Source organism: Balearica regulorum, chromosome 1 (assembly GCF_011004875.1).
Source record: "Balearica regulorum gibbericeps isolate bBalReg1 chromosome 1, bBalReg1.pri, whole genome shotgun sequence".
Classification (NCBI taxonomy): Eukaryota; Metazoa; Chordata; class Aves; order Gruiformes; family Gruidae; genus Balearica; species Balearica regulorum.
This window is the reverse complement of record NC_046184.1, coordinates 143031436-143057184: the sequence shown is the minus strand read 5'-3', so window position 1 is coordinate 143057184 and position 25749 is coordinate 143031436. Positions and strand designations below refer to the sequence as shown.

Here is a 25749-nt window from a genome sequence, read left to right as displayed (position 1 = left end):
GGGGCCCTGGCCAGCTCTGATTAGGCACCCAACTTTGAGAAGGCTAAAATTAGGGGAGATGGATCCTGTCCCTAACAAAGGCCAGGCCTTCATGATAGAGAGGAAGGTGGACTTCTTTAATTATAACAGTGCCATTAAAGCAAGAGACCTGCCCTGTGTTAAACCAGTATGAAAGCTTGAGGAATATTTCTCATTAAAAGTTGGTTGGTTGTACAGTAGGTGGCAGCAACGGACAACCTGACCAGCCTGTGTGCAGAGCCCCAAGTCTGAGGGTTCCTTTGCCGATTCCCTTCATCCTCTTGTAATTATCCTCTTTTCAAAGCAAAGGGAAGGGGCTGTTGTGCCTTCAGAAGCTACAGTAAGGTACACCTGGCATCTACATAGCCACTGATGTTTGGGAAGAAACAGAAACGTTGGATAATATGCCTAGCTCTAAGTCCCTGTGTGCTAGATGTACTTGAAATTGAAAGCATAAAAATTGCTAGTCATGATATATCATAGGGCTTTGTGAACCAGACAAAGGGATTTTGACTCCAGAGCTCTCTCCATACGTGTAAGTGGAGAGGAAGAGCAATGCCTCTATGTGCAATGCACTGCCCAGTGTCTCATCAGGTTGTGCCACTTCAAATAGTATTCATAGAAGCTTCATTCACAGGTAAGGTGAAGACAAGCGCTTCATTTACAGGAGGAAGCCAGATGAATTGAGTAAGATTTTGTACATAATTAAGTGTTTATTGCCATACTGAGGGTTATACAGTTTTGCTTTCAGATAATTATATTTCATCATGTATATATTGCACATTAATTGACTATTGCAATGTAGGTCTAGGATGTGTCTAGAATAATATTTTAGGGAAAAAACCCATACTATTTAGTAAATAAATTGGACAAGCTTTTCTCATAAAGGTCCAGATACTGATTTTTTAAATTTAAAAATCTGCACTTTAGGATTAATTTTCCTACAACTGATACATTAATATTTCATTTTATATGGTGTGTCTCTGGAGGTTGACATGTACACGTGGGCGAATTGTATGTATTGACAGAAACTGAGACCTCTTGTAAGCAAAGCAATTTTGATCTAAAAGAATTATTCTATTTTCAGATAAAATAGTAAAAATACTTTATAGGTTCTATGTCTTATTTTAAATCCTGGCACTGGTTGTGGGCTTCAAGCACTGCAAGCCAAAACTATATAAAATATATGTATATCAAATATATTTTAAGGAACGATATAATATTCACTGTGGTCTGATTTCACTATATGAAATCTGTATTCCAGATGTGTTTGGCCAATGTATGGTATTTTTCTACCCCACTTAGCTCACATATTCTCATTCTTTCATTATATCAGTTCTACATCCTCACCAAGAAAGGAATACGTAAGTTCATGACACTTGTTTTCTAAATGCCTCTTGTAATGATTTTTAGCTGAAGTAGTAATTCTTCCCCCCGTCTTGAGAAAACATGTCTGGACCATGGTTGATTAGATAAAATGCCTTGTCTACACACAGAGATGGTATCTGACCATCCAAGAGAAAAATGAGTATGTTGATAGCTGGTTTTACCATCTGCACTCAAGACAGAGAAGGAGACGTTACAGGGGTTGTCAATACCGAAACTTGATTCAGTACCTGTTATCTACCATTTGTCTTCTCCCTGAGGATTTGCGTAGGCATCAGGCTCGGCAGGTACGGGGGGGGGAAGAGCAGTGATGTTCAAAGGTAAGGCCATCCTTTACCTTCTGTAAAAAATACAATGCAACAGGAATGGTAACACTACCTAGTAAAGGTGGTTGTTTTTTTCCTGAGGTCATGAACTTGATCTTATGGCAAACAAAGTAAATGATAGTGCTTTTGTTGTTCAGGCATTTCCAGCTTGGGCTCTTGAGATGTTACCAGCCACTCTTAGTAATAAAGGAGAAAGAATGCAGTCTTCTCCACTGTGGTGAGGGAGACGTTTTATCAAAAAAAGCATATTCAGGTGATACATTCCAGATATGTATCCTGTAATGTTTCAAAAAAGCACAAACAAAAGTTTTCTGTTGTCCCCTACAATAACATAAAATATGTTATTTCAAGTGTAATAAAATATTTCCTTCAATATTATTTTGAACATGGAGAAAAATTACCAGAAATGAAAGCAAGAGGTTTTTAGGTAGCTTCCAAGCCTTCCAGAAAATCAGTTCCGTCATTTATTTGTATTTCCTGCCTACAAAAAAAGTCTACGGAAACATCTTCCTTGAAAAATCAAGGCCCTATTTTCCTTCTCTTGTAGTCAATTAAATACTGTCTTAACTAAGAGTTAAGATAGTCAGCCCTGATTGTGTACCTCAAAATGAACTGGCATGGCTCACCACCTCATGGAAATTGAGAGAAAGTTTTCTTTAAAAGCACAGAGAAAAATAAATAGCAATAGTTGGTCAGTTCTGAACTTTAAATTCTCTGACTTAGACTTATTTAAACAATCACAATACTGCCAAAAATTTTGTTTTCTTTACCTTGTCTAAAGTTTTCTCCTTTTACTCACTTCAAAGGAATAAGTCCATCATATGGAAAGACCTTATGCCTTCACACATGCCTCTTCTTTCTGGTTGATGTCTGCTTATACAATGCAGTGCCTCGGAAGGTGTTTGGGTTTTGGGTTGGGTTTTTTTTTGAGCTTTGGAGAGCTCTTGTGAGCTTCTGTTGTTGTTCCAGAAACATTCACTGCTTCCACCATTTCTCATGAAAAATCAGATGTTGAATAGCTAGTATGTGATTTGTATGAATATCCAGTCTTCAAAGGAATTGATATATCAGTCAGTACTTGGAAGCTATTGCAGCATTATGAAACACTAGCTCTAATTCCATTTTAACCCAAGTGGACCTCAATATCCGATCATATTGTCTGAGGTGCTGCAATTTTACTGGCTGAAGATCAGTAGTAGTTAGAGACAAACTGCAAGTTATTGCTTTGCCTTTGTGATCCAAAGCTCATTTTAAGAGTTACACAATGTCAGAGCTCAAAATACTTCAAATTACTGGACTCAGTCAAACTCCAGTATCAGCTGTTCTTAAATCTGTCAGAATATTGTCCATCTCACAGAAAGGTAACTCTTGCATACAGAAAAAAAAGTGTATTGCGCCTATAGGTCTTCTAATCCAGGTTCCTTCAAACATCTCTGTTGTTGAACATTCTTGTCTCCATTCTCTTCTGGTATTCCCAAAGTAACCTCAGAGTGCATCTCCATTTGCATTGACATTTGTTTCTGTTGGATAAAAATGACATTATGCACAACATCTGCATTCAATGATATTACAAATTCTGAAAGTTGTTACAAGCATGCTACTTACTTGGTGTATCTGGGATTAGTACAGATTACTTTGTCATGTAAATGGAATGCAGAGATCATACGAGTTACTCTCTCAATCTAAAAGCTGCTCACAGGAAAATTTACTTAGTTGTTCTGAACCCTAATTTTGTTGCTTGTCACCCTCCAAGATGATATGACGATGTAGCTAAGGTTTATGTCACAGTCTATCTTTCAAGTGGTTATATTTCTCTATTGGATAAAACAGATTATCTCAGCACCATTCTCCACAGTCTTCTTCAACTTTACAGTCCAAAGCCAATGTCTTTGTTATTTCAGGTGTCAGCAATATTTGAGATACTGATGTGTTCCATGTGTTTTATTGAATTTATCTTTCCTAGAAGTGCCATCAACAGTCATCTCAGCCACTTGTTGTAATCATCTAGACAGTAATTACACAGCTATGCTGAGGTGTTTCTGTCAAAGGTATGTTCAGTGTTTGTAACAGTTTGGGGACAGAAATCTTTTTATTCTCTGTTACTGATAAATACATTTTTGTGATGATCATTGATTTAAATTTTTATTTATATATTGAATACAAAGACATGTAAATAGCTGTGTATGCAATTCTAGGGTGGAGGGAGATACAGAATGTAAGTTTGATGGTGATGATTTTATCTTTGCATTCTGCCAATCCATATGTGATGGCCACAAGGGGTATTATTAGTTAATTTGCACACCATTACTGGTAATAAGGGCACCGAAGAATTTTTGCACAGAAAAGGTGGCATCTTTTAGGTCAAGTTTGGTCAAATAATTTTGGACAGAAATGCCATAGAAATTACTTTGAATCTTGGGAATAAGAGACTTGGCTTCAGTCCAGTTCTGGAGCTCTTGGGCTTTTATTTTCTGAGAAGATGACTGTAAAGAAGTAGAGGAGCACAGACTGCTCTTGGGAGCCAGCCCAAGGGTTGTAGAATGAACTCTAGGTGCAAGTTCAAAACACTTCAATCTTGTAATTTGTGACATGATTATATAGCATATGCACATCAGTTTTTCCATAAATTTTTCTTTGAGATGGTAAAATAAAACAAAAAAACCACCCCACACCTCTTGCCTCAGAATTCAAATTGTGATTAATGAATTGAGATGGTCCATGGTTTCTGTCAGAGCTTGCAATCATGTAGGTATATTTATACAAAAAAACCAAAACACAATATTGGAAGGAATACATTTTCCCCTGGGAGAGAAGATGCCATAACAGCTCACATTGATATTGTTAGTTACATTGCTGAATGCACTACTGGAAGACACTTTGATATTGCAGTATAAGCACAATAATAATGTAGGACAAAGTAAAATTAAAACTAATACAAATCCTGCAAAGGCTCTGAACAAATGTTTTGAGTGCATAGGATAGAGAAAATCCTCATTACAGTTTTCTATTTCAATGATGCTTCCCAAAAAAACCCCATAGTTTGGGCACCTTGCTCATTCTTACCATGTATTGCAGGAGAACCAGGTAAGAGGCAATCTTACCATGCCTCCTAGAGCACAGTTCACTCTGTAGCTTCACTGGAATTACAGGGATCTAGACCCCTGACTAGCACATTTTTTCCTCTAACACGATGACAGTCATAAGAAGCATTGAATGTGCCAGCCAAGGAGTTCCATTAACGATAGCCACACAAAAATTGCAAATATTTATTTTCTGTTTTGCCCAGTTGACTAAAGACTTGTAGTTTGCCATGAGATAAGCTAGCATCTGAACTTACAGCACATCAGCTCTTCCAAAGTAAACACCTCTTTACACAGTTTTATCCTGCAGCAGGTGTGCAGTTGGGGTAGGTTATGTTGCATGCATTGTGGAGCCTCCTCTTTTTTGCCATAAGAATGTGCACATTTACTATGCCATAGCCAAGGACTTGCAGATCTCCACAAAGGCTTTCTCTTTGCTAATTTGTCCACATGCTTACACGTGTAATATCCCATAACTGACTATTCTGCAGGGAGTCAGGGTGATTGCTCCTTCAAATTTTGGCCCATTGAGTGTGGATATGCTGAAACACTTTGAGGTACGCTTGAGATAATACTCCCCTGAGGATTTTCTCCATCCTGTCTACTGAGATCATTGTCCTGTAACCTCCACAAGCTTTCTGTTCTCTTCTGGCTTCACTACAAATGTTGTGTAAACCTTTTTTTCCAGTTTTTCTTAAAAATGACCTGCTGCTCTAAATGTAATGTTGTACCATTCTGATCGCAAGTAATATCATACGTGTCAATGTAGTGAGAGAAAAAAGACAGACACACTCTACCTGGTGGTGAGTCTCATTTACAGCTAACCAAGTTTTGATATTATCTGAAGGATGTGGAACAGGCATGGTTATAACTTCCAGGCATCTATACCTACAGGAAAGTGACACAGACACGTGAGTCTTAAATGTCTGCAGGAACAGATCAGTCTATAATGCTTTGTAATAGATACGCCAGTTAGACAGGCATCTACCCTTTTTTGTTTCACTGCAGACATTTTTCTCAACATTTTTCCCAGCTCTTCTTCAGCCTGACTGTTTTTTAGCCTGCTAGAGATTTAAGAACTGATAGATATACACAAACATATGATTTCCAAGCTCGAGAGCTTGTGGCATGCTACTGTGTCTATAGCTAAAAAATTACTCCTACATTTTCTTTTCATAATTAAAAATATTTCCTGTAATCAAAGAAAGAAACATCAGATGACAGGGAGCAGGCATAGCATCGGAAACATCTTTTAACTCATTTTGTGAGGTCTAGCAGAATTTGGGTTTGAGAGTGAGTGATGTCTGCACAGAACCAAGAGAACATATTTTTCATTAGAAAAGATTATCTATTGGTTTTGAGTACTATCTAAATTTTCCACTTAAAAGATCTACCAGCTGATTTGCTCTCTCAAGGCCAGAGTCACTTCTCATTATTTGACCAGAATATTGTTTTATGTTTAGATGCAGATGGCTTTCAATTATACGTTTTGTTTCCCCCAGGGGAAACTTTTTATTCTGTACTTTTATATTAGCTCTTTCAGATTTGTAGTTCCTTAAGTCTTTGTTTACTGAAAGAAGACAGAGCACATGATAACTTCTTTTATCCTAATCAGGAATAATATTTAGTCATTAATTAAATAATCAATTTACTTTTAACAGAGGTTCCATCTACATACTGCACCTTCCAAATATTAAGGCATTTTGAGTTACCATCCTATTCTGAACAAGTTTATTTTTCAGTTCAAGAAAGCCTTCTCTGCCATGTCAGTAGGGAAGTTATGCAGCCAGGCAGAAAATAAATGGCATGGAGGCAGTTGGCTGCATTAATTGTTGGTGGGTATAGGACCACTAATATTACTGTGCTGTACTAATAGTACAGCAAAGCAAATTCCTTCCATTGGCCTGACTTTGCCTTTTTATTTATTTCTTGTAAACTGTCCACCTTAGAGTAAAAGACTACACTCAGTAATACCCATGGATTATGAAATTAAATTGGGCAACACGGCAAATGCAATTCATCTTTAGCATGCTTAACTTTGGTGGCCACAAATGCAGAACCTGCAAAAGCATGGGGCAAAGTCACACTGAGAGTATAGAGGCAGCAGTCAGAGTAAGATAAAAAAATGCCATTTATAGTAACAAAAAGACATCTAAGAGTAGGGTGTGAGGCTGGAGCTCCAGGGACTGTGATGGGACCTGTGGGATGACAGTGACAGGGTTCAGTATCTTACACTAGGTCTTAACACCTAGCACTCCTTTGTTAGAACAATAGTTGGAAATGCACAATTAACTACTTCTTGTAAGCATAATTTATCTGAGAAGATCTGTGTTTGACTTCAATCCATTGGATGGTTTGATCACCCTCACCCTGACCTCTCTTCCACCAGAAATTTATACTACTTTCCAAAAATGTACATTACCTTCTACATGCACATATCAGCAAACCTCCAAGGAAAATCAGGAGACAAAACAAGGTGAGACTTAGCAACGTGACATCCAGTGTCTTTCCTTAAAAGAAAGAGGGAAAGGTAATGTTAATAATGTGGGAAAGAGTAATTTATAAACAGATGAATTATATATTGGCTTATAAATATTGCACCATTCCTGAACTGCTACACATTTAAAGAAACATTTCCTGGAGTTTTTTAAGGGAAACAGGGGCTTCTCACTTCAGCACTGTTCCTTCAGCCTCCTCTTAGCCCTCAGCCTTGCTGCTGCCTCAATCCAGCACTTCCCCTGTCTTCCTCTGCTCCAGTGCTCTCCATCTTCTCCTTTCCCTGGATTTTCTCAGATGCTGGGCATGGCCTGTCCTGCTACTGGATACTTCCGTCGAGCCTTGATTCCTCTGGGTGTTGGACCCCTCTGTCCATCCACTATTGGCACACCCCCCCTGCCCCAGCTGCTTCTGGATTCCTGCTGTTGCCACCTCCCATCTCCACGCACCGTGACACCCCTGCCACTGCCTCCTCACCCCTTCACAGCTGTAACTGGTTTAAGGCAAAATGAAAATAAAAGCTTTTTATCAAACAAAATATTCTCTTTGACTCAAGAAGCAGCATTTGGTTTTCATTATATCTACCTTTTTTTAACCCTGCTAGGCATACTCCTAAAGAAATGCCAGCAATACATATTTCTACTGTTCAACAAATACTACTGCTTTCTGTACCTTGCATTCCTTCTCAAATACTGAAAAACAATGTCTTTGGTTGCCTCAAAAATGTATTTTTGGCAAATTTTAATTTTTTTTTAATACCTAGATTTAAAACCAGAACTAGTTTGGACTGCTTTGAACTAAGTACTTTGAAGAAAAACAGGCAGGAACAGCTCTTAAAATGTTAATGGACTGAGACCAGTTTTACACAACGGTTTTTGGATCAATCTAGATCAAGTTCAAAGAACAAAAGAATTGTACTAAAGTTCCTAGTTTGAACCCATCTGTAGTTTAAACCAAGGATATTATGAATTTCCAGAAATTTAATATGAAACCAAGGAAAAACTCAGAAACCTCTATGCAGAACTGTGTATGAGAATAATCTTTATGTATTACTAAAATACAAAACTATTCTTTATTCACTTTAAGATTAAAAAGAAGTTTTTGCCTTACATCTTTTGAGATGAGGGCTCAGATAATGTATTCTGAACAATTTTATTTGAGGTAATTGTTCTGCATCATTCTGCTAACCCCTAATTCTGCTAATATCACGTACACAACCAAGAGAAGAGGAAGCAGTGGTCTTTACATGAGCCAAACCACAAAGAGGTTTGGTTTTCTTACTCTCTTACCTCACGCATTTTGGAAAGGAGGAAGAAAAAGAAGCACATATATTCTTTTAGGTAGACCATTTCATGGTGAGTCTTTTTTTCAAATGTGAATGCTTAAACTTAGTCATAAATAACATTACTTTGAAAACAAAACAAGTGGCTTGGTTTGCAAAAATGCAGAACACCTCTGAATTACTATTAACTTCAAAGTGATCTATGAATGCTCAGCAGCTCTAAAAATTAGACCAATTATTTCAAGTTTCTATATATGAATAAAGCTGATCAAACATTTCTTTTTTAGCAGAAAGTTTCTATACTAAACAGCTCAGTTGAGTTTAAATTGTGTATTTTTTTCAAGGGCATATGCTAATTCCAATGGAAAATGAATGTGTTTCCCACGAGAAAATTAACAAATTCTTTTCATGTCAAAGGAACATTTCAGAACAAATATTTTAGTTATGTTTTGAATTATGTTATTTCATTTTGATGTTTCAGCTTTTTTAAATGGAGACTGAAATGCCCCTTAAAAATGCATTCTTAAAGAAATGTAGCACATTTCCTAGATGAAACATTGGAATGTCCCGTAGAAGCAAACAAAAAGCAGGTCATTGCATGCTTCTTCAATGCTTTCAGCAGAAAAATTGACCCATTCCAAAATAAAATAAAAAATGGATGTTTTTCCTTTCAGGTTACTCCACAGAAAGATTCATTTTTTTTCAGTTCACTATGTCTATGAAATTAGCTACGTGACTTTCATGGAGTTACCATGAATGATACTACTAATACCAGGGGGTTTTTTTTAATCTAAGCAGTATTAAAATGCACTTCATAATGTCCACTTGTACATGTTCCCAATCAGAAGCAGACAAAATAATTTCAATGCAATACAAAATAAAATGGACAGAAAACTTTCTCTAGGCATCAAAGGAGATATTTCAAGAGTTTTGCCTGAGCATGTGACCCCTCAATGTAATATACTTATATATTCATTTTATAAAAGCCACCGATCCATGAACTTGTGCATATGTGCAGTATGCTCCAGGGGTAAATCAATATGCTGCATTGAACACATGCAGATATTATATCTTATATGCATTGGCGGTCTTGTCCACCATAAACTTTTCTGAAGCGGAGGAAACACACTGTGATTGTTCAGCCTCAACAACAGCTGTTGCGGAAGCTGGGAAAGCAGCGGTGTTGAAAACAGTTGAAGGAGAGTTGCAGCTGCTGAGAGCAACGTTTGGTAGGCTTGAACCAGCACGGGTGACTGTTCAACTCCATTTCCTTCTTCTCATGAGGGGCTAGCAGGGAACAAGTCAATCTACATTCCCCCACCAGGAAAAGCCCTTTTAATTTCCTCTCCCTCCACTGCCTGCACATCAGATGTGTCTGGCCTGACATCAGGCAGACCCCTGTGCTGGCCATGCTATGGTCCTAGGCTCGCTCTGACTTCAGTCAGAAGAAAGAAACCTCTCCAAAGGGCAATTCAATCTCTGATGGCCCGGAACATGTTCTCTCCTTCACCACAGTGAGCGTGTGGAGCAACTAGGTTTCTCTCTCCAAGCATTTCACAAGTGAGATGCTTTTGAAATTAAATGAATGAATCTGGGCAGCTGAGAGATGCTAGCAGACCAGTGGGGTGTGGGGAGGCATCTGATAGAGTAGGCAGGCAACATCCTATAGACCCTATAACTGAATTTACATTCAATCCATTGCAAAAGTAACAATGCATGGACTTGTATTTCCTGTGTCTTCAGATAAATATGTACTTGAAGCTCAATAGATCAAAAAGATATATTCCAAAATACAGTCTGTTGCGTTAAACAAAGATTTTTATCTTGTTTTATTGTATTACCAATACTATTTGGCTTTTTTCTTTTTTTGCATGTCAATGTGCAGAGACAAGTCTATGCACCAGTTTCTGTCCATAAAAATAGCATCTCTCCATTACAGTACTTCCCCTTTACCTAACCTGACATCAAGAAGCTGCTGCATGTGGAGGCATTTTTCTCATCACGGAAAGCACAAGTTTCCCTTGTTAGCACGCTAATGTTAAAATCTAGTCATAGGAAGTGAAGGAAAACTATTACAAGGCTCTTGTTTAATTTGTGCTGAACAAATATTTAAATATTTTAATATATATTTAAATGAGAGCTAAACCATTTCCTGCCTCTGTCAGATAAGAAATTATTCCCTTGATGTAGTAAAAGAAATGTTAGACTTAGTCCTTAAGGACTATGTGATTTGATGAATGTTATGACTTTTGTGGGTTTCTTGGCTTACTAACTGCAGTTGAAAGCATTTGTAGAGATGCTTGGGCTGTCCATTGCAGGGTAGGCAGGGAGGTGTTGTGAGCTTTTCAGCTGCTGACCATTATTGCTTTCTAAAGGCTGTGAAGACTCAGATGTAGTTTACCTCAGGAGAATAGCCCTGTGCTAGACTACCTTAGGACCAAAGGAGTACAACTCATTAGACCAAGGACTGCCTTTCCCTACAGCACCTAGAGCTGTGTGAGCCTGGTGCGTGCCATGGACCTCCTAGGTTCTGTTATGGTACAGTAACACAGCAAGGAGAAGATCAAACACCACAATGAAGTAAATATTTTGAATAGTAATAATATATCTAATTATAAGGGCTATGAATAGTAAATACATGGTAACTTACCATCGTGAATAAACACTGGCTCACTCCATTCACTCCAAACCTTGTTTCTTATACATATGTCTTTCTTCACCCTCACTTGTGCCATGCATATTTTTGCTGGCTTATGAAATGGATACTCATATTTCTCTGCAGTGACATCTACAATCTATCAAGATAGGTTTAGTGGGTTATTTTAGGTGATTTCACATTGCAGTTCAAATTTAAGGATGTCAAATACTATTATTTACATGTCTAACCTAATAGGAAGAGATTTTCAGAACAAGTGTTTATGTCCAGACACAATCTGAATTTTACCTGCCATGTGTTAAAACTCAGAACTGAAAATGAAGAAGAGCCTAGAACTGATAAGAAATGGAAGGAGGTATCAGCTATAGTACCACAGTAAGATTTTGAAAACACTGATTCCCCTTTCATTTTTGTATCACACCAAGTGTAGGATGAATACTGTAACAATGAAATTGCAAGTTTCAAGGTTGTGGTGTGGGTAGTGTGCTATACTTGTTTGCCTGGTAGAATAAAATCTTGCATTTTTCAGCTGACCGGTGGTGAGGGTTACCCACTATTATAATGACTATCTTGAAACATCTTTAATTATGTCTATAAAAGAAAGCACATCACTTCAAAAGATCAAGTCCACAGAAGGAGTGTCAGAGTTTAAAACAGGGATCTCTTAATCATTCATCACTTTGGAAAACTGAAGCCAACTGCTGTAAATAAAAAATGTTAAGAATTTAAGAAGAACAAAAAAAAAAAAAAAAAAAAAAGAAAGTAGGAGAGGAAACTCCTCTGTATAAAAATTAAAAATAATATTAGGAAATTGCAAAGAAGTAGAAAGTATGGATCTCCGACACAGAGGGGCCCCGAATCTTTTCATCCTTGCTGTTAAGTAAGCATGATGATGATAATGTAATACTATAAGGCTAACTTTAAGAAAATGTGACCCCTGGGTCTTCTCATGCTGACCAGTGCAGTGTAGGTTTGAGCCTGTGTAACATGGCATTTCTTTCTCTTCCTTCGTACTGTTTAAGATCTTTCCAGATCTGGTGCCAAAAACAGGCCCAAAAGTTCACACGCTAAATTTTTCAAAAGTAAGTAAAAAAGTGGGAAAGTCCTTGGGCTTTCAAGAGCAAACTGCAAGTGACTATGAGGGCTAAGTGCTAAAACCAAACATTGTGTCTGAAAATTTCTTCCTAAAGAGCCAATGATAAGCTTATGTCATCATAGGAAATTTCAAAAATGCAGGACTGAAAGACTTCTTGTACAATTACACAGGCTGCCTTCTGGCAGTCACGATGTGCAGCAACTTTCAGTCACATCTACCCAGAGCATTCATGCAGGATGTTTGTCTAATCCATTGTCTGCGACTCTACACAGAGCCATCCCCAAGCAGCCATGTTCCCATGCTAGACTTTCCTTGCAATTATGACACTTTTCCTAACTTTTAGCCTACATTTTCTTTGCTTCAAGTTTAGCCAGTCGCTTTTTTATCCTGGTATAAAGTTGGTGTGGGTAAGTATGATCCCTATGCTCTTTTATTTACCAGAAGATTGTTAACACAAGTTACACTCCTTTACTCTAGACCACGTTCCTCAGTCTTCCACTACTAGAGCACATTTTCAAAGCTTATGATCATTTTGATAACTCTCACTGATCTTTTCTGAACTTTTTTCTGTGTCCAAAACATAGTTTGAAACTTCAGGTGAAACTCAGTAACCAGAAGGGCAAATTAGTCACAACCTACATCTTACATGTGACATGGCTGTCATATATACTTGAGTATCATTTGACCTTTGCTTAATAACATGGAATGATTGACTCAGTTTGTGGTTCTGTGTAATCCAGAGACCTTTTTTCTTCTACATTGCTGCCTACACATTAATTCCTTATTTTGTGTTAGCATATTTAACCTGTACTTCCTAATCATTGGATTTTCTTTATTAATGAATTTTGGCTTGTTGGTTTCAGACTTACCCAACATTTCAAATTCTAATTTTGTTTCCCACAGTACATGCCAACCCTTCCTAGGTTCTGTCACCTACAGACTCAAGTCCCTATTTTCAAGCTTTATCAGTCTGCATCACAGTGTTGTTATTTGTGTGCATACATATTCAGCAAGTCATCTCTTCAGGTTATTCAGAATAAATAAATACAGACTTGTATATTTCACTTGTGTATTATACTCTTACATGTTCTTCAATAAATATCTATAAGCCTGCTTAGGGACACCCTAATACCTCAACTCATTAAGTCTCTTTGACAGTAATTAAGACCTTGCTTTGACCAGGAAACAGAATCTCAGGCTTGATTCATTCTTCTCCCTCCTGTGTCTCCTGTGATACTGCTGCAGTTTTCTTCCTTAACTTTACTTAGACCTCTGCTCTTCTTTTGCTCCTTGGTTAGGTAACTGCCATTTTAGCCATTACTAACTTCGACATCGATTCTCCTCAAATCTACCTTAAAGAAGATTTAAAGTAGTTTTTCCCGTTTGGCAACGGGCACAAACTGGAACACAGGAAGTTCCATCAGAACATGAGGAAAAATGTCTTCACTGTGAGGGTGATCGAGCACTGGAACAGGCTGCCCAGAGAGGCTGTGGAGTCTCCTTCTCTGGAGATATTCAAAACCTGCCTGGATGTGATCCTGTGCAACCTGCTCCAGGTGATCCTGCTTTAGCAGGGGGGTTGGACTAGGTGATCTCCAGAGGTCCCTTCCAACCCCTACTGTTCTGTGAATCTGTGAAAACATGTAAAGCCCACTCATTTATCTCGTGCCTTCATATGTCTTTTTTTGTTACTATTGCAGCTGCCTCTCTCCTGTATTCCCAAACCATCCCATCTGTGGAAAAAAAAATCAATCATGATTTTCCTCTGCTATATGTGTTTATTCGCTTCCATGCCTAAATGATTTTTCTTTGCTTTCCTCTCCTATGTTTATATCCTGCAGATCTGTACAAAGCAGAAGAACAGCTGTATAAGACAAGGAGTATAAAAGAGGTTCATTCCATTTAAGTAAGGATGCTGGACTATTTTATGTATTTGGCATTTCCTTCCAGAGAGTGGAAGCTGTTAGGAAGCTGGAAATAGGGGCTTGCAGTGGCCGCATGAACACTGGATTGCAGGACCCCCCTGCTCACCTTGGTCATATCCCAGTCCTGCAGTGGGAAGGGACCCCTTACTCCCAGCCCTCCTTGCTGCCACCTCCCCTGCTCTGGTCAGGAAGGAAATCTGCACGCATGGGCAGGAAGGGCTCAGAAGGGCTCCAGCACGTCTCTGAACAGGATACCAAGGGTCCAGCGTGGACCTCCCTTGCTCCCTCTGCTTGCAGCCTTTAATGGTTCGGAGCTTTGTGAATGGACAGGGACAAGCCCCCTGATGTCTCTGGCAGTGATTTTGAATTATTAGACTTGGGGATGGTTAAGAGGATGATAACTATTTGCAGAGATGGCTAGAAGGAGGCTACCTGTCTTTCTTCTGGAAAAAACCAAAGAGCTTTAGTACGTCCACATACAGCCCGAGCTCCTTTTCCGTGTGCTGCAATGAGGGAATGTATGAAAGGCCAGCTCTGTTCTGGAAGCTGCCCAGCAGTATTAGCACTGCACATGAATTAATAAACCCTGCAGTAATTTATGAAGATAACATTATGTGATCAATAACGTGTCTACCTCATTGCACTTCTCCTTTCTACTGTGTCTAACAAAGAGTGGATGCATATCAATTTAGTCATACCTTCTTTCAGGCTTTAATTGTCTCTTAAATGTCTATAGCCTTTTATTGTTAGAGTACTGTGCGCTGACTGAGGTGTGTGTTAGCTAAGTTTTAGGCTCTTAAAGAAAAACACAGCTTCAAAGAAAGCTTGAATGAAAACACCAAAGATTCAGAAAATTCACATTCTTCCAATGCACATCTGAATTTCATGCCTATCGTATTCTGAATTAAGTGCTTGGCTTTCTACTCTTTGGAAGTTCAAGTAAGAATCTGTATGAAAACTTTTCAGCTCTTATTTCCAGGTAATTTAAAAATGGCACCTGGTAATGCCATTATACTATAACACTGTTTTGCTTCTTACTGGTAAGACTAAGAGAGGCTGCTGATACACCATGAAAGTTTTTAAAATATATATAATGTATGCAAACAACAGGGGTGATTCTTTGAGTGATGTGTGTAGAAATAACAACAATAATGTGATTTTTTTCTTAAAAAATATCAAAGTAGCTGCTATACTTTTCTTTTTATCAATACTCCTTTTTCTATAATAAAAAAGTCAATAATGCTAATGTATAATTCAAATTCAAGATGAAAAGAAAAAAATCAGCCATTCCACCTCAATGCAAGCATAACTCAGAGAGACTTCATGAAATGTGTTGATTTTCCATTTTGACAAGAAAGACAAGAAAAGTTGGATTCTTTATGAAAGACCTCAGGATTTCTTTAAAAGTTTGTTTGAGTTTTAATTCTATTAAATTCAAGGGATGTCTAGTTTTTATGGAAGTTATGCTATACAGATTAATTGTATCACCAAAAAACTAATTACCTTACGATCTGTTATTTTCACTTGATATAAAAAGCACTTGTTATTTGCAGAACCAATAGTAGGCGGGGGTTTCCAGTGAATTTTAATACTTCTGTTTTCAAGGGAAACTGAGACGTTGATCGGTGGATTCAGTTTCTCTGAAAAAAGAGCACAGAGAGACTTTCTGTACATCATGCTCTTTCTCATTTTTATGCTGATGCCAAACAAACGCAGTGCGTTAGTCCTTAAAATACACTGTTGACTATTTTGGAGATTATCACACCCAAAGAAGGCGTTCAGCGAGTAACACTTTTTCTTTGAAAGTGCTGCTCACTAAGTGGCATCCATTTCTATCTCAAAATAAAGAAAGCGAGTATTTTTTTTTATTATTATTATTTTTCATGTATCTTTCCAGGGAAGGTAGCGAGGGTGGGCAGGAGGAGTGGTCCTTTGACTTCACTATCTGGAGTCCAGGTGGGTGTCAAGGAGACCTCTGAGTTGCCACAGGCTCCCTGCCACGTAGGATTATTTCCACTCTGTCTGGTGGGATACCCCAAGTCTGCCCATGAGCCTGGTAGTATAACTTTGAACAAAAATGGAACTTCATCTCTCACTGAGGGTTACCGAAGGGGTACCAGCTCCTAGAAGGTCTTATTCAATATATGAAGTTTCCTATAGATGTTTAAGAAATCTCTCTCTCCTGTAAATGAGCAGGTGAGCATTTGCTATGGAGGAGGGAAGATGTGCTCAGGAGATGTAAACAAACAAAAAATCCCCCTCCCATCACTGTGCTCCAGTCATGAAGTGCAAGGAGTGCGATGACAATGGATTCTTTTTTTTTTTTTTTAGGGAGGGACAAAGTACAGGGTTGGAAGCAAGGAATATTTGGGTTCCCAGGATTTTAGCCTTTGGTTTAGATAAGCAAGCCCACAGTTGCTTTCTAGCATGGTGAGTTTTAGGGCACAGATCCTAGGTGTGTGCTGGAGTACTCAAGCAGCCTGAGCCCTCTCTGGCTGCTGTTGTGTTTCTGTGAAGGGAGGAACTGCAGCTGGAGTTGTCTGGAAAAGCCCTCCCAGCAGAGGCAGAAGTGCACGGCACGTGTCTGTGGACAGGGTCAGCGAGGCGGGGGGCTGACTTGGCTGCAATGTGGTGCCGGAGAGAAAAGAGAGAGAGACAAAGAGGGTGAGTGGCAGCATTGCTGGTCCACGAAGGCATTGTGCTTGCTCTAGCAGCTGTGGCTGCATGACCCTGTGTCTCTCCACAGGTGTGTATGTCACACTGGGGTTTCCTTTTTGGCTTTTCTTTTTACCTCCCCTCCTTGAGAAGTCCTCTCTCTTTAAGCAATAATCCCATAAAGTCAGCAAAAGCATTTATCCCAGGTCTACCGCAGGCTTGTAAAATTATTTACTGCTGCCTGTCCCCGAAGCTGTTGGCAGTGACCAACACCTGCCTTTGAGAGTGGAGGCACACCGTGAGCCATGAAAAGTGAGGGGAGTAACCAGCAGCTTTTTTCCCCTTTTTGTTTAGTTTCTGAAATACTATTCCCAGAGCATCTCTCACTTCTGTGAGTATAGCAAGAGTAGGAAACAAATTTTTTTTAACCCTTTTGTCACCTGTCATCTGGAAATTTCTTCAGCTCTCACACACAGCCAGCCAGCAATGAGCTACATTTGGGCTACCTGCAGCACAGGGTGTGCATGAATCCTGTTGTATCAGACCATAGGTCATGTTACTGGAATGAAGCTTGGATTGCAAGGGCTGGTAACTTGCAGCAGGACAGTGGACCTCCAGTACCTCCAGGCCTGCGCAAGGGCTAGGGCTAAGCCCAGTGGGAGGCTTTCCTGTTTAGCAAGGGGAGCCCAGGTACAAATGACCCTTTTTGATGTGTGTGACCTGAAGGGTGCCTTCTCAGGAGGGACAAGACAGCCCTGGCTTGCAATGTTGGAGCCTTGCAAGAGTAAGTCCACTGCTTGCAATGTGAAAAACATACCCCGCGAGCATGCTCACATTTTGCCGTGCCCTACCACAGCTTGGCGATGGGTTTTAGAGGCACGACGAGCCAAAAGGGTTTGTGCCTGGCGCTGGTACTGGAGGGGAAGCTGTTGGCTGAACCAGCTGTGACCGGCGTGCACCCTGCTGATGGCTAAAGATGGCTAAGGTGGGAAGGCAAGGAAGAGGGGAAGGGAGGAAACGCTGGCAGTCTGGCCTCCGCAAAGAGGCAGAGGCAGTCAAGTGGATGGAGAGAGAAGCGGGGAAGGGACAGCCCGCTCCCTCTCACTTGTACCCCCCCACCCCCCTGCTCACTGCTCACTCCTGCCCACCCCTGCCCTGTTCTCCCCAGGAGGCCCTGGGTGGGAAGGTTGCCCAAGGACTAGCAGAGGGGTGGGAGAAGGCATGGAACTTCCAAGGTGGGGCTGGGCGAGCCCTCAGGAGGTTATCAGGCAAATTAGAGCAGTTCAGGAATCACCTCTGAACATTACCAGAAAGCCTTTGCTGCTGCGTGAAGCATTTGGTCTTAAGACTGGGTGTACTGGGGCAGCTCTCTGCTCTGGAGTCTGTGGGTGGGATCAGACCCAGGCAGCCAGTTTGGAAGTGAGCATCTTCCTAGTCAGCTGTGAAAACACCTCATAGTCTTCCTGCAGATTAATTCTTCCCCTCTCCCCCCTCCCCTTTTTCTTTTGTCTTTTCAGGAAAATTTGATATTCTCAAAAATATTTTATTTTGCTAAACAGAACATCTTGCTTATAGCAGGCTCTGACTGCAGTGTAAATCTTTAGGTAAAGCAAATAATTCTAATGTATTAGAACAGAATAAATGAGATCTAACTCAGAATATATTTTGATAGTTTTGAGTGAGTTTTTTGCTATTCCTTGAGTTATGACTGATTCTTGTGTACAGGTCTGGCATGTGATCAACATGTTCATAATTTAAAAGGTATTTGAATCTGCAGTCTGTGCTAAAACTCAGGTGAAATTCTTACCCATGAGATTAATTCACACTTCCCAGAGAAGTAAGGAAAAGTAATTTTATATGATCATTCAAAACTGTCAATAATTAAAAATAACTGTCAAAGTATTTTTAACTGAAAAATGGTATCATAAATAAACAGAAATGTTACTAATGTTTGAGAACATTCATGGTCTTAAATTCAGTTATGAATGAGACTTGTATCTATTTATGTTCCTTTTTTTAGTCACATTTTCTTCAGCACTATAAAAAAATGGATAGGAAAGAGAAAAACTGGAGAAAAGAAGAATATAATGCTTTTCAAATTGTGTTTTCTCACACTAACCTATCATTTTTTTTAATATGTCAGTTATAGATAAACAATGATATTACATCAGAGTGAAAAATAAAAACCTTTAAGCCATAATCCATTTTGTTTAATTTTTGTGTAAAATTCCCAGAAAGATAAATGCATAAAAAGTTAGAATTAATATTCTTTGTCACACTTCCCTCTTTCCTTTCTTTGCTTTCCAGACCAATGAAATAACCAATACATGAACTTTTCATAATTGGTAATAATAGACAATACTTACCTATTTTTTGAGGTGTAAAAGCTTTGTAATAAGACAATCTTCGTGAATTGTTTCTCAGATCTCTTACAGTTATGTTTAAATTGATTTTTCTTGATGGTTGGAAATCTCTCTCTTTCATATGGCATCCAGTATTTTTTTTCCTTGCATTTTTTATATATTGCTGGCAGTCAAAATCTTTTCCTACGTGTCTGTGAGAAGGAAATATGAGTCTTTTAAATCAAGGACATAGGTACAAACCAATAAGTTCATACTTATTTTGCACAAGACCCTTACCTGTATGAAAAAAAGATCTGGATATCTTCAGGAGCTTCTGCTTTAATATGCCAGGTGCAATTGAAAAAAGAAATGTTATATATGATGCATGAAAGATTCTGAATATATACTGTAACAAAGAGAGAGGGAAAAAGAAAGAGTGATGTTTATTTTACATGGATTTTCTAATAACAGCATGACAGTTGCCTTTACAAACCCACTATGTAGCCTTATTTCCAGAAGCGTGAATAAGTGGAAGGTGAGAACAAATGGGTCTTTCAGTTTTTTGGACAATGACAACTGAGAAGCACACCTGCTACTACCACCATAAGTCTTACTAACCCACTTAAAGAAAAAAATGTCCAGAGTAGTAGCTGAAAAGCTCTGCTCTTTTAAGGTTTCCTGAAACCAGGTGATACAGAAGACAATCTTCAAGAGACATGTGTTGCTAGGGAAAATGGAGGGAGTGGTTGAGTCGTTCTGACATCTTGCTCAGGAGAATTGGGAGTTTTCCGAATCTGAACATGTCTAATAAAGGAAATAATTCTGCAATATTCCAGAATGTTATGTGCCATCTTTTCAACAAATCCGTACCAAAAAAATAGCATAAGATAAAAACGAGTTTTCAGAAATTATATGTCTTCAAGTAAGACAGGACATTATCATGAATGCTTGGATGTCTTAACAACATGTGGGAAATAGCTGACCTGGAGGTGCCTTGTAAGTAAATTCTGTCCAGCCACTCTCCTTAATTACGTCTCCTGTTCCTTTTGCAAAAAGCTGTGTTTTAACTTTAGCATTAAAACCAGAATGTAACTCAAGACGTATTAGCTTTTTCTTCTCCTGCAGTCTTTCCTAAGAGGAGGAAGAAAAAATTGCATGAAAGTAGATGGTGCTAAGTATTGAAAGGGAAATTATGCAAATTCATCTACTGAATAAAGTAATACATGATTACACTTTAAACTATGTGTAACCATTGAACAACTTACTTTTCTTTCATGAGTGGTATTGAAGAATTTATAACTCAAAATATATTTCACAGTGTAATTCTCAGTTTCTTCTTTTGTTAGGTTATTGTTCCAGAACAGAATAAGTCTCGACTCATGCTTGGTAATCCACAGAATATTATGTAGCCCAAGCGCATCTGTAATTACAATGATATTACACAGAGGAAGAGAGGGCCCACCGCTGTGTACACAAAAGATCTGGCCCTCAGTAAGGCTTGCACACCCAGTAGTTCCCCAGGAGCTCTGTCCTTACATGCAGCAGCTGGTTGCTGTTGACTATGACTGACTTGAGCAATGAGATTCGTGTTGACTTATCTGCAGCTCCCAAAATGTTACATGATTCACTTTTACCTGTCCTGGACACCTCTTCCAGCACAGGTCCCTGTTTCTCTCTATGGGCTGTAGAAAGTGCCTTGACAACAAGTTCGGATTAGACAGCTGTGATGGCTAGCATAGGATGAACTGTTAATTAGTATCTTACTTACCCACTACATCTGGTTGTCCACTTGCCAGGCTAGTGGAAAACAGTGCCTTACGCTGGGAAAAACTTAATATCAGCATGACAGGAACAACTCCAGCACGTGCCATAGCAAATGCTTTGAACCACAGGTCTATAGAAACTGAATTTCTTTAGTTCCAAGTTTGGCTGAAAAAGCACTTAGAGCATGATATTTTCATTTTGCACCTGTGAAACAATATGAAACAGTCACTTAATCATTTAAGTGTTGTCTGAAGTGTAAAAAGTAAATATGAAATAACATATGTTTAATGGGTCTTGTTGATCGATGCCTTCTATTCCCAGGTTGTTTGTATTTAAGCACACTCTTTAACTGGGTGCTGGGACCAAAGAGGACAGGTGTCCCATGCCAAGGTGGTTTTGAATAGCAGTGCTGCTTAATTTGCAAGGCAAGACCACAGATATGGCACTTGTTACTGAAAGCAAGATCACAGAAATGACACTACTGATTCTGAAAGCAGACAGTTTGGGTATGAGGCACCTGACATAACTTTTGCTAGATACAAAACCAGCTGCTGTATCTGTATGAGTTATCTAACTTCTAGTGGCAGTAGAGCAACTGTCACTTCGAGGTTGTGATTTGTGTTACCTGGTTTAGTTATCTGCTTTAGGAGGATATGAACTGTAACTGTCTGAGGAGAGACGAATCTTGCCGTTTGCAAAGTGACTATCGACAGGACTGTATCAGGTGTTTGTTAAATTTGGGATACAGTGAGAAAACAGATTCTTCACTGGTCAAAGCTAGTTTTAGAAAGACATAATTGCTGTTTGATTGCTGAGTATTCATTCAAAGGTTGCTTTAATGTAAAACAACCTCTGAGCCCTTACTAGTTCTCCATAAAATCAACAAGCCTCTGTGTTTGGGGTCTTACACTCACAAACTGACTGATTTACCTTGACTCTGATTGTTTTCAATAATAAGTCCTCACACACAGCCTGTTATCCAGGGATCAGAGAAAGGATTCCTGGAGCCACGTCAAAATGTTCAGAATACATTGACCAACAATAGGCATTGGCCATGTAGAGGAAAATCCGTGAATGTTCAGCACATCCAAAAAATCTACAATGAAGTTACCTGGGAAAAAAACAATACACATCATACACTTTCATTTACAATGTTATTTTGGTATAATGCAGTGAACAAGAGGTCATTTAATGAATGCTGTCGTCGTTTATGAAATGCTTAGAAAAATCACAAAATGCTTTAAGGCAAAGGTTCCCTCACCTTGTTCCTTCTGGTACTGATCTCAGCGGTAGCAGCAGCAGCAGCTGTAGTATGTGTGCCACACCATGCACACGGCAAACAAAAAAAGTGAGTATATTCTGTTTGGTGAGCCTGGGAAAGAAGTCAATTCCAGTTGCCTGGAGAGGTAAGGGGTGAGCTGTTCTTACCCTCACTTCTCAATAATGATATCCCTGGAATGGCAGCATGTGTGGCAAAATTCAGGGAAAATATAAAATTAAAACAAGGAGCTTTCAAGGGTTTCTAATTCAACATGCAGTGGCTGTAAAGGGCTCATACATTCCCAGGAGATGGAGCAATCAAAAATAGTTCTAAGCACCTGTATAAGCTTTATTTAAATTTTGAGACAATGAAAAAATGAGGATGGAAAACATCAAGCAAGTTAAAATATTTGTGGCTGTTAGTAACATTACTTTTGTGAAAAACACGAGTCAAAAGGGGACATGAAACAGGAAAAGGAACAAAATAAATTTTAGAGTAGCAACAACTTTTGACGCTAGAAACAGAAATAATCTGTGAGGTAATATAAATGCATTCAGTTGGAGAAAGGAAACACAGAAGCAGAGAAGGAAGATTTTTAAAGTAAGCCTGAATAAACTTAGAAAAAAAGCAACGAACTTGAATCAAAGAAAGGGATTTCAGGTGAGATCATTGCTGTTTCCTGGAGGTGACTTCTTCCTAGGAGCACCTTCCGTGCAGCGCTGAGAGGCACTTCTCCACTCAGCGTGCGACAAATTCTCCTGCACCTCGCTCCCACAGCGCTGTGGTGGCCAGCAGTGTCGGCAGGCTGAGAACAGGACTAGACAAATTCGTAGAAAGCAGGTCTATGAAAAGCTGCTAAAAGGTGCTGGAGATGGATGTACCCTCTAACAACCCTAATTCAGCAGCTGTAGATGCTGTGGGGAGTACTCAGAGAATGGGTTGCAGGAGGTGGCCAAAGTTGTGGATTATATCTAAGTAGCATCTCCTGTTGCCACTGCTGCAAACAGAACAGCAGACGGACCTCTGGGCTGACCTCATAGGCTATTTCTTATGTTTATATGCAATGAATTGGTCCACGGAAAACAGCAAAGCGAAAGCACTGCAACTTAGGGACACCCAAGGTGATCAGGAGGGAAAAAAAAAGCTGTTCGTACGTAACAGGCTTTTGATCCACGACTTGTCAAAGAATGCCTATTTCCATTTATGCCAGCATAGCTGAGCAGAAAGAGAATTTCTTCTCAAATGTACGCAGACAGGACTGTATGTTTCTAATCCTGTGCTACAAAGAATTTTGTGTCAGCATATGGTGTTGAAATTCAGTCTATGAGTTGCAAAATAAAATTCACTGCCTGACAATTTTTTTTGAAAAGGCCCTCTAGTCCTTTTGTCTCTGGAGAATTGCACACTAGCCAAATATACTTACAGACAGTCCAGATAGTCTAATAGAATAGAAATTATCTCAATAATCTAAATAATTAAAAAATAACCATAAAGAAAAAAAATATTGCTTTCCAAACAGTGCACTGTCAAAAGGAAAATATTCTTAATATTTAAAGACAGTGCTACACTTATATTTTACCTTTCTTTGGGTATTTTGTTTATCCCCGTGCTTTCATTACTGAGCTTCAACTACAGCCAATGCCTGCTGGTTGCTGCCCAGCAATTGCCCGGCAATAGTGGGTTGCTGGAGTCAGAGAAAGGAGAGGTAACACAAGGGCAGCTGCCAGCCCAGACACCACAGCAGCTGCAGAGATTGTAAGGGCTCGTGCAAAACCCATCTGCTGAATCTGGGAAGTAGACACTCAGGGCAATAAAAATGAAAGTAGTGATACCAATCTTCACAAAACATAGAGCAGTTAATTTGAGTGTGGGGAAAATGAACCATTTAATTTTAAAAATTCAAGAAACCTGAAGTGTAGATCTGTTCACTGTCCATGTGTCTGAAGAAAGTAATTTTTGAAAGGTTTGTGAGGCTGATTATTATATCTTCCCAAATACAAAAGTTAACATTTCAAGAAATAGCATTTTTTAATATTTTCTATGAAAAAAAATGGTAAAATTGCCCAAAAAACCAATTTCAAGTGCTCTTGAAAAATATATTCTGCCTAATTTAGAGGGTAAATTCAATCATTAAGCAATGAAATCTTTTATTTGTGGCTCTAATGCACAGTCTTAGATAAGGAGAAGCACTAGGGCTGTTTGTCTATTTAAGACTACCTAAAACTTACGCTTCTTTTAAGGCCGTCGATTCATATTTTACAAAGCTCCCATATTTGATAGTAGACAATTTCAAAATCAAATAAGTAATGATGAAATAAACAATATAGGTCAAATATATTTTAAAGGTCTGGGTAGCTGAAGAGTAAAAAGCAGTACCATTCACATTCTTTTTTCAAAACTTACCTTCATTTTAATGCATGTTAAATCCTGGATACCTATGCATCGTTTGGGCTGAGAAGCAGGAGCGGTCAGCACTGCAGAATGCCTTGATTTAAAACTACAATAAGAAATTGATTTGAGATACTTCCCTTTTCGCAAGATGCCACCTCAGAAAAGCCCATTTCCACTGCCACTTTCCGCTATGGGACCGAAGCACAACTCTGAATATGCAAACACTAACTGGAACCTTAGCCAAGTTCTTAAAAATACCTTGAAAGAGGTGCATCTCTGAATGACTAACTGAGTGGGCAGAGCTGTTACTATTTTTTCTCTCTTTTCATAGAGAAGAGAAAGATTTCAAAGCAATTTACACATTGTAATGAGTTCTTATATGTTTGGGGTTTTTTTTAAGTAGCTCATAGGAGAAATTAAATCCTGTAGTGCAAGTGGTGGCTATGAAATTAAAATCTCAGAAAGATCATACCCTACCTGTCGTTGTTCTCCTGGTGGCTAATAAGCATCTTTCACTGCACACCAAATTTAAAAAAAGGCCAAAAAAACCAAAAACCCAAAACCAAACACAAACGACAAACTAGACAGATAACCAAAAGTCCCAGAACTAATGGAGGAAAAAGAACAATTACATTTTGAACAGATACCACTGTCTGTTTTATTCTCCATATCTGAAGCTTTGCCCAGCCTCTGAAATTGTCCTACTTTTACCTTTTTTTACTTTGTAAATGGAGTTAATTTGCAGTTATCACATATGCAATTGCAAGCCAAACTGGCATGTTATGAGTTGTGTTCTGGGGAGTTTGACTGCTTTGATAATAAGTGGGTTTGAAATCAACTTATCATTTTATTGATATAAGCTGATATTTTACACCTTAAGCTGAATTTGGAGCCGTAATAATAGATAAAATTGTTCATTTTTTTTCTGGGAATGTGGTTTGGAACAGATATGCCTCTTCATTCATGTTAAAAAGTGTATTTGCTGAGAATCTAAGCTCAGGTTTTGGTGTCAAGAATGCATAATATACTGCCTTTAAAAAAAATCCCAAATTTGGACAATCATTACCCTTT

General features: G+C 38.8%; 1 protein-coding gene across 2 annotated transcripts; it reads right to left on the bottom strand.

Annotated features, from left to right (window-relative positions):
- Nucleotides 1-1138: 1138 nt before the first annotated feature.
- LOC142598421 (interleukin-5 receptor subunit alpha-like) lies at nucleotides 1139-24860 on the bottom strand. 2 transcript variants are annotated; one of them, XM_075736956.1, is made up of 12 exons: nucleotides 24691-24860; nucleotides 21031-21230; nucleotides 20528-20682; nucleotides 20246-20393; nucleotides 19560-19668; nucleotides 19287-19474; nucleotides 15769-15905; nucleotides 11239-11383; nucleotides 7233-7320; nucleotides 5608-5698; nucleotides 4138-4213; nucleotides 1139-3250 (listed from the first exon to the last, which is right to left on the bottom strand). In XM_075736956.1, the coding sequence occupies exons 2-12, from the start codon at nucleotides 21131-21133 to the stop codon at nucleotides 3216-3218; spliced, it is 1275 nt and encodes a 424-aa protein (XP_075593071.1). In that variant the 5' UTR covers nucleotides 21134-21230; nucleotides 24691-24860; the 3' UTR covers nucleotides 1139-3215. The 2 variants fall into 2 exon arrangements, with proteins under 2 accessions (XP_075593071.1, XP_075593063.1); XM_075736948.1 differs by lacking the exon at nucleotides 4138-4213.
- Nucleotides 24861-25749: the final 889 nt, after the last annotated feature.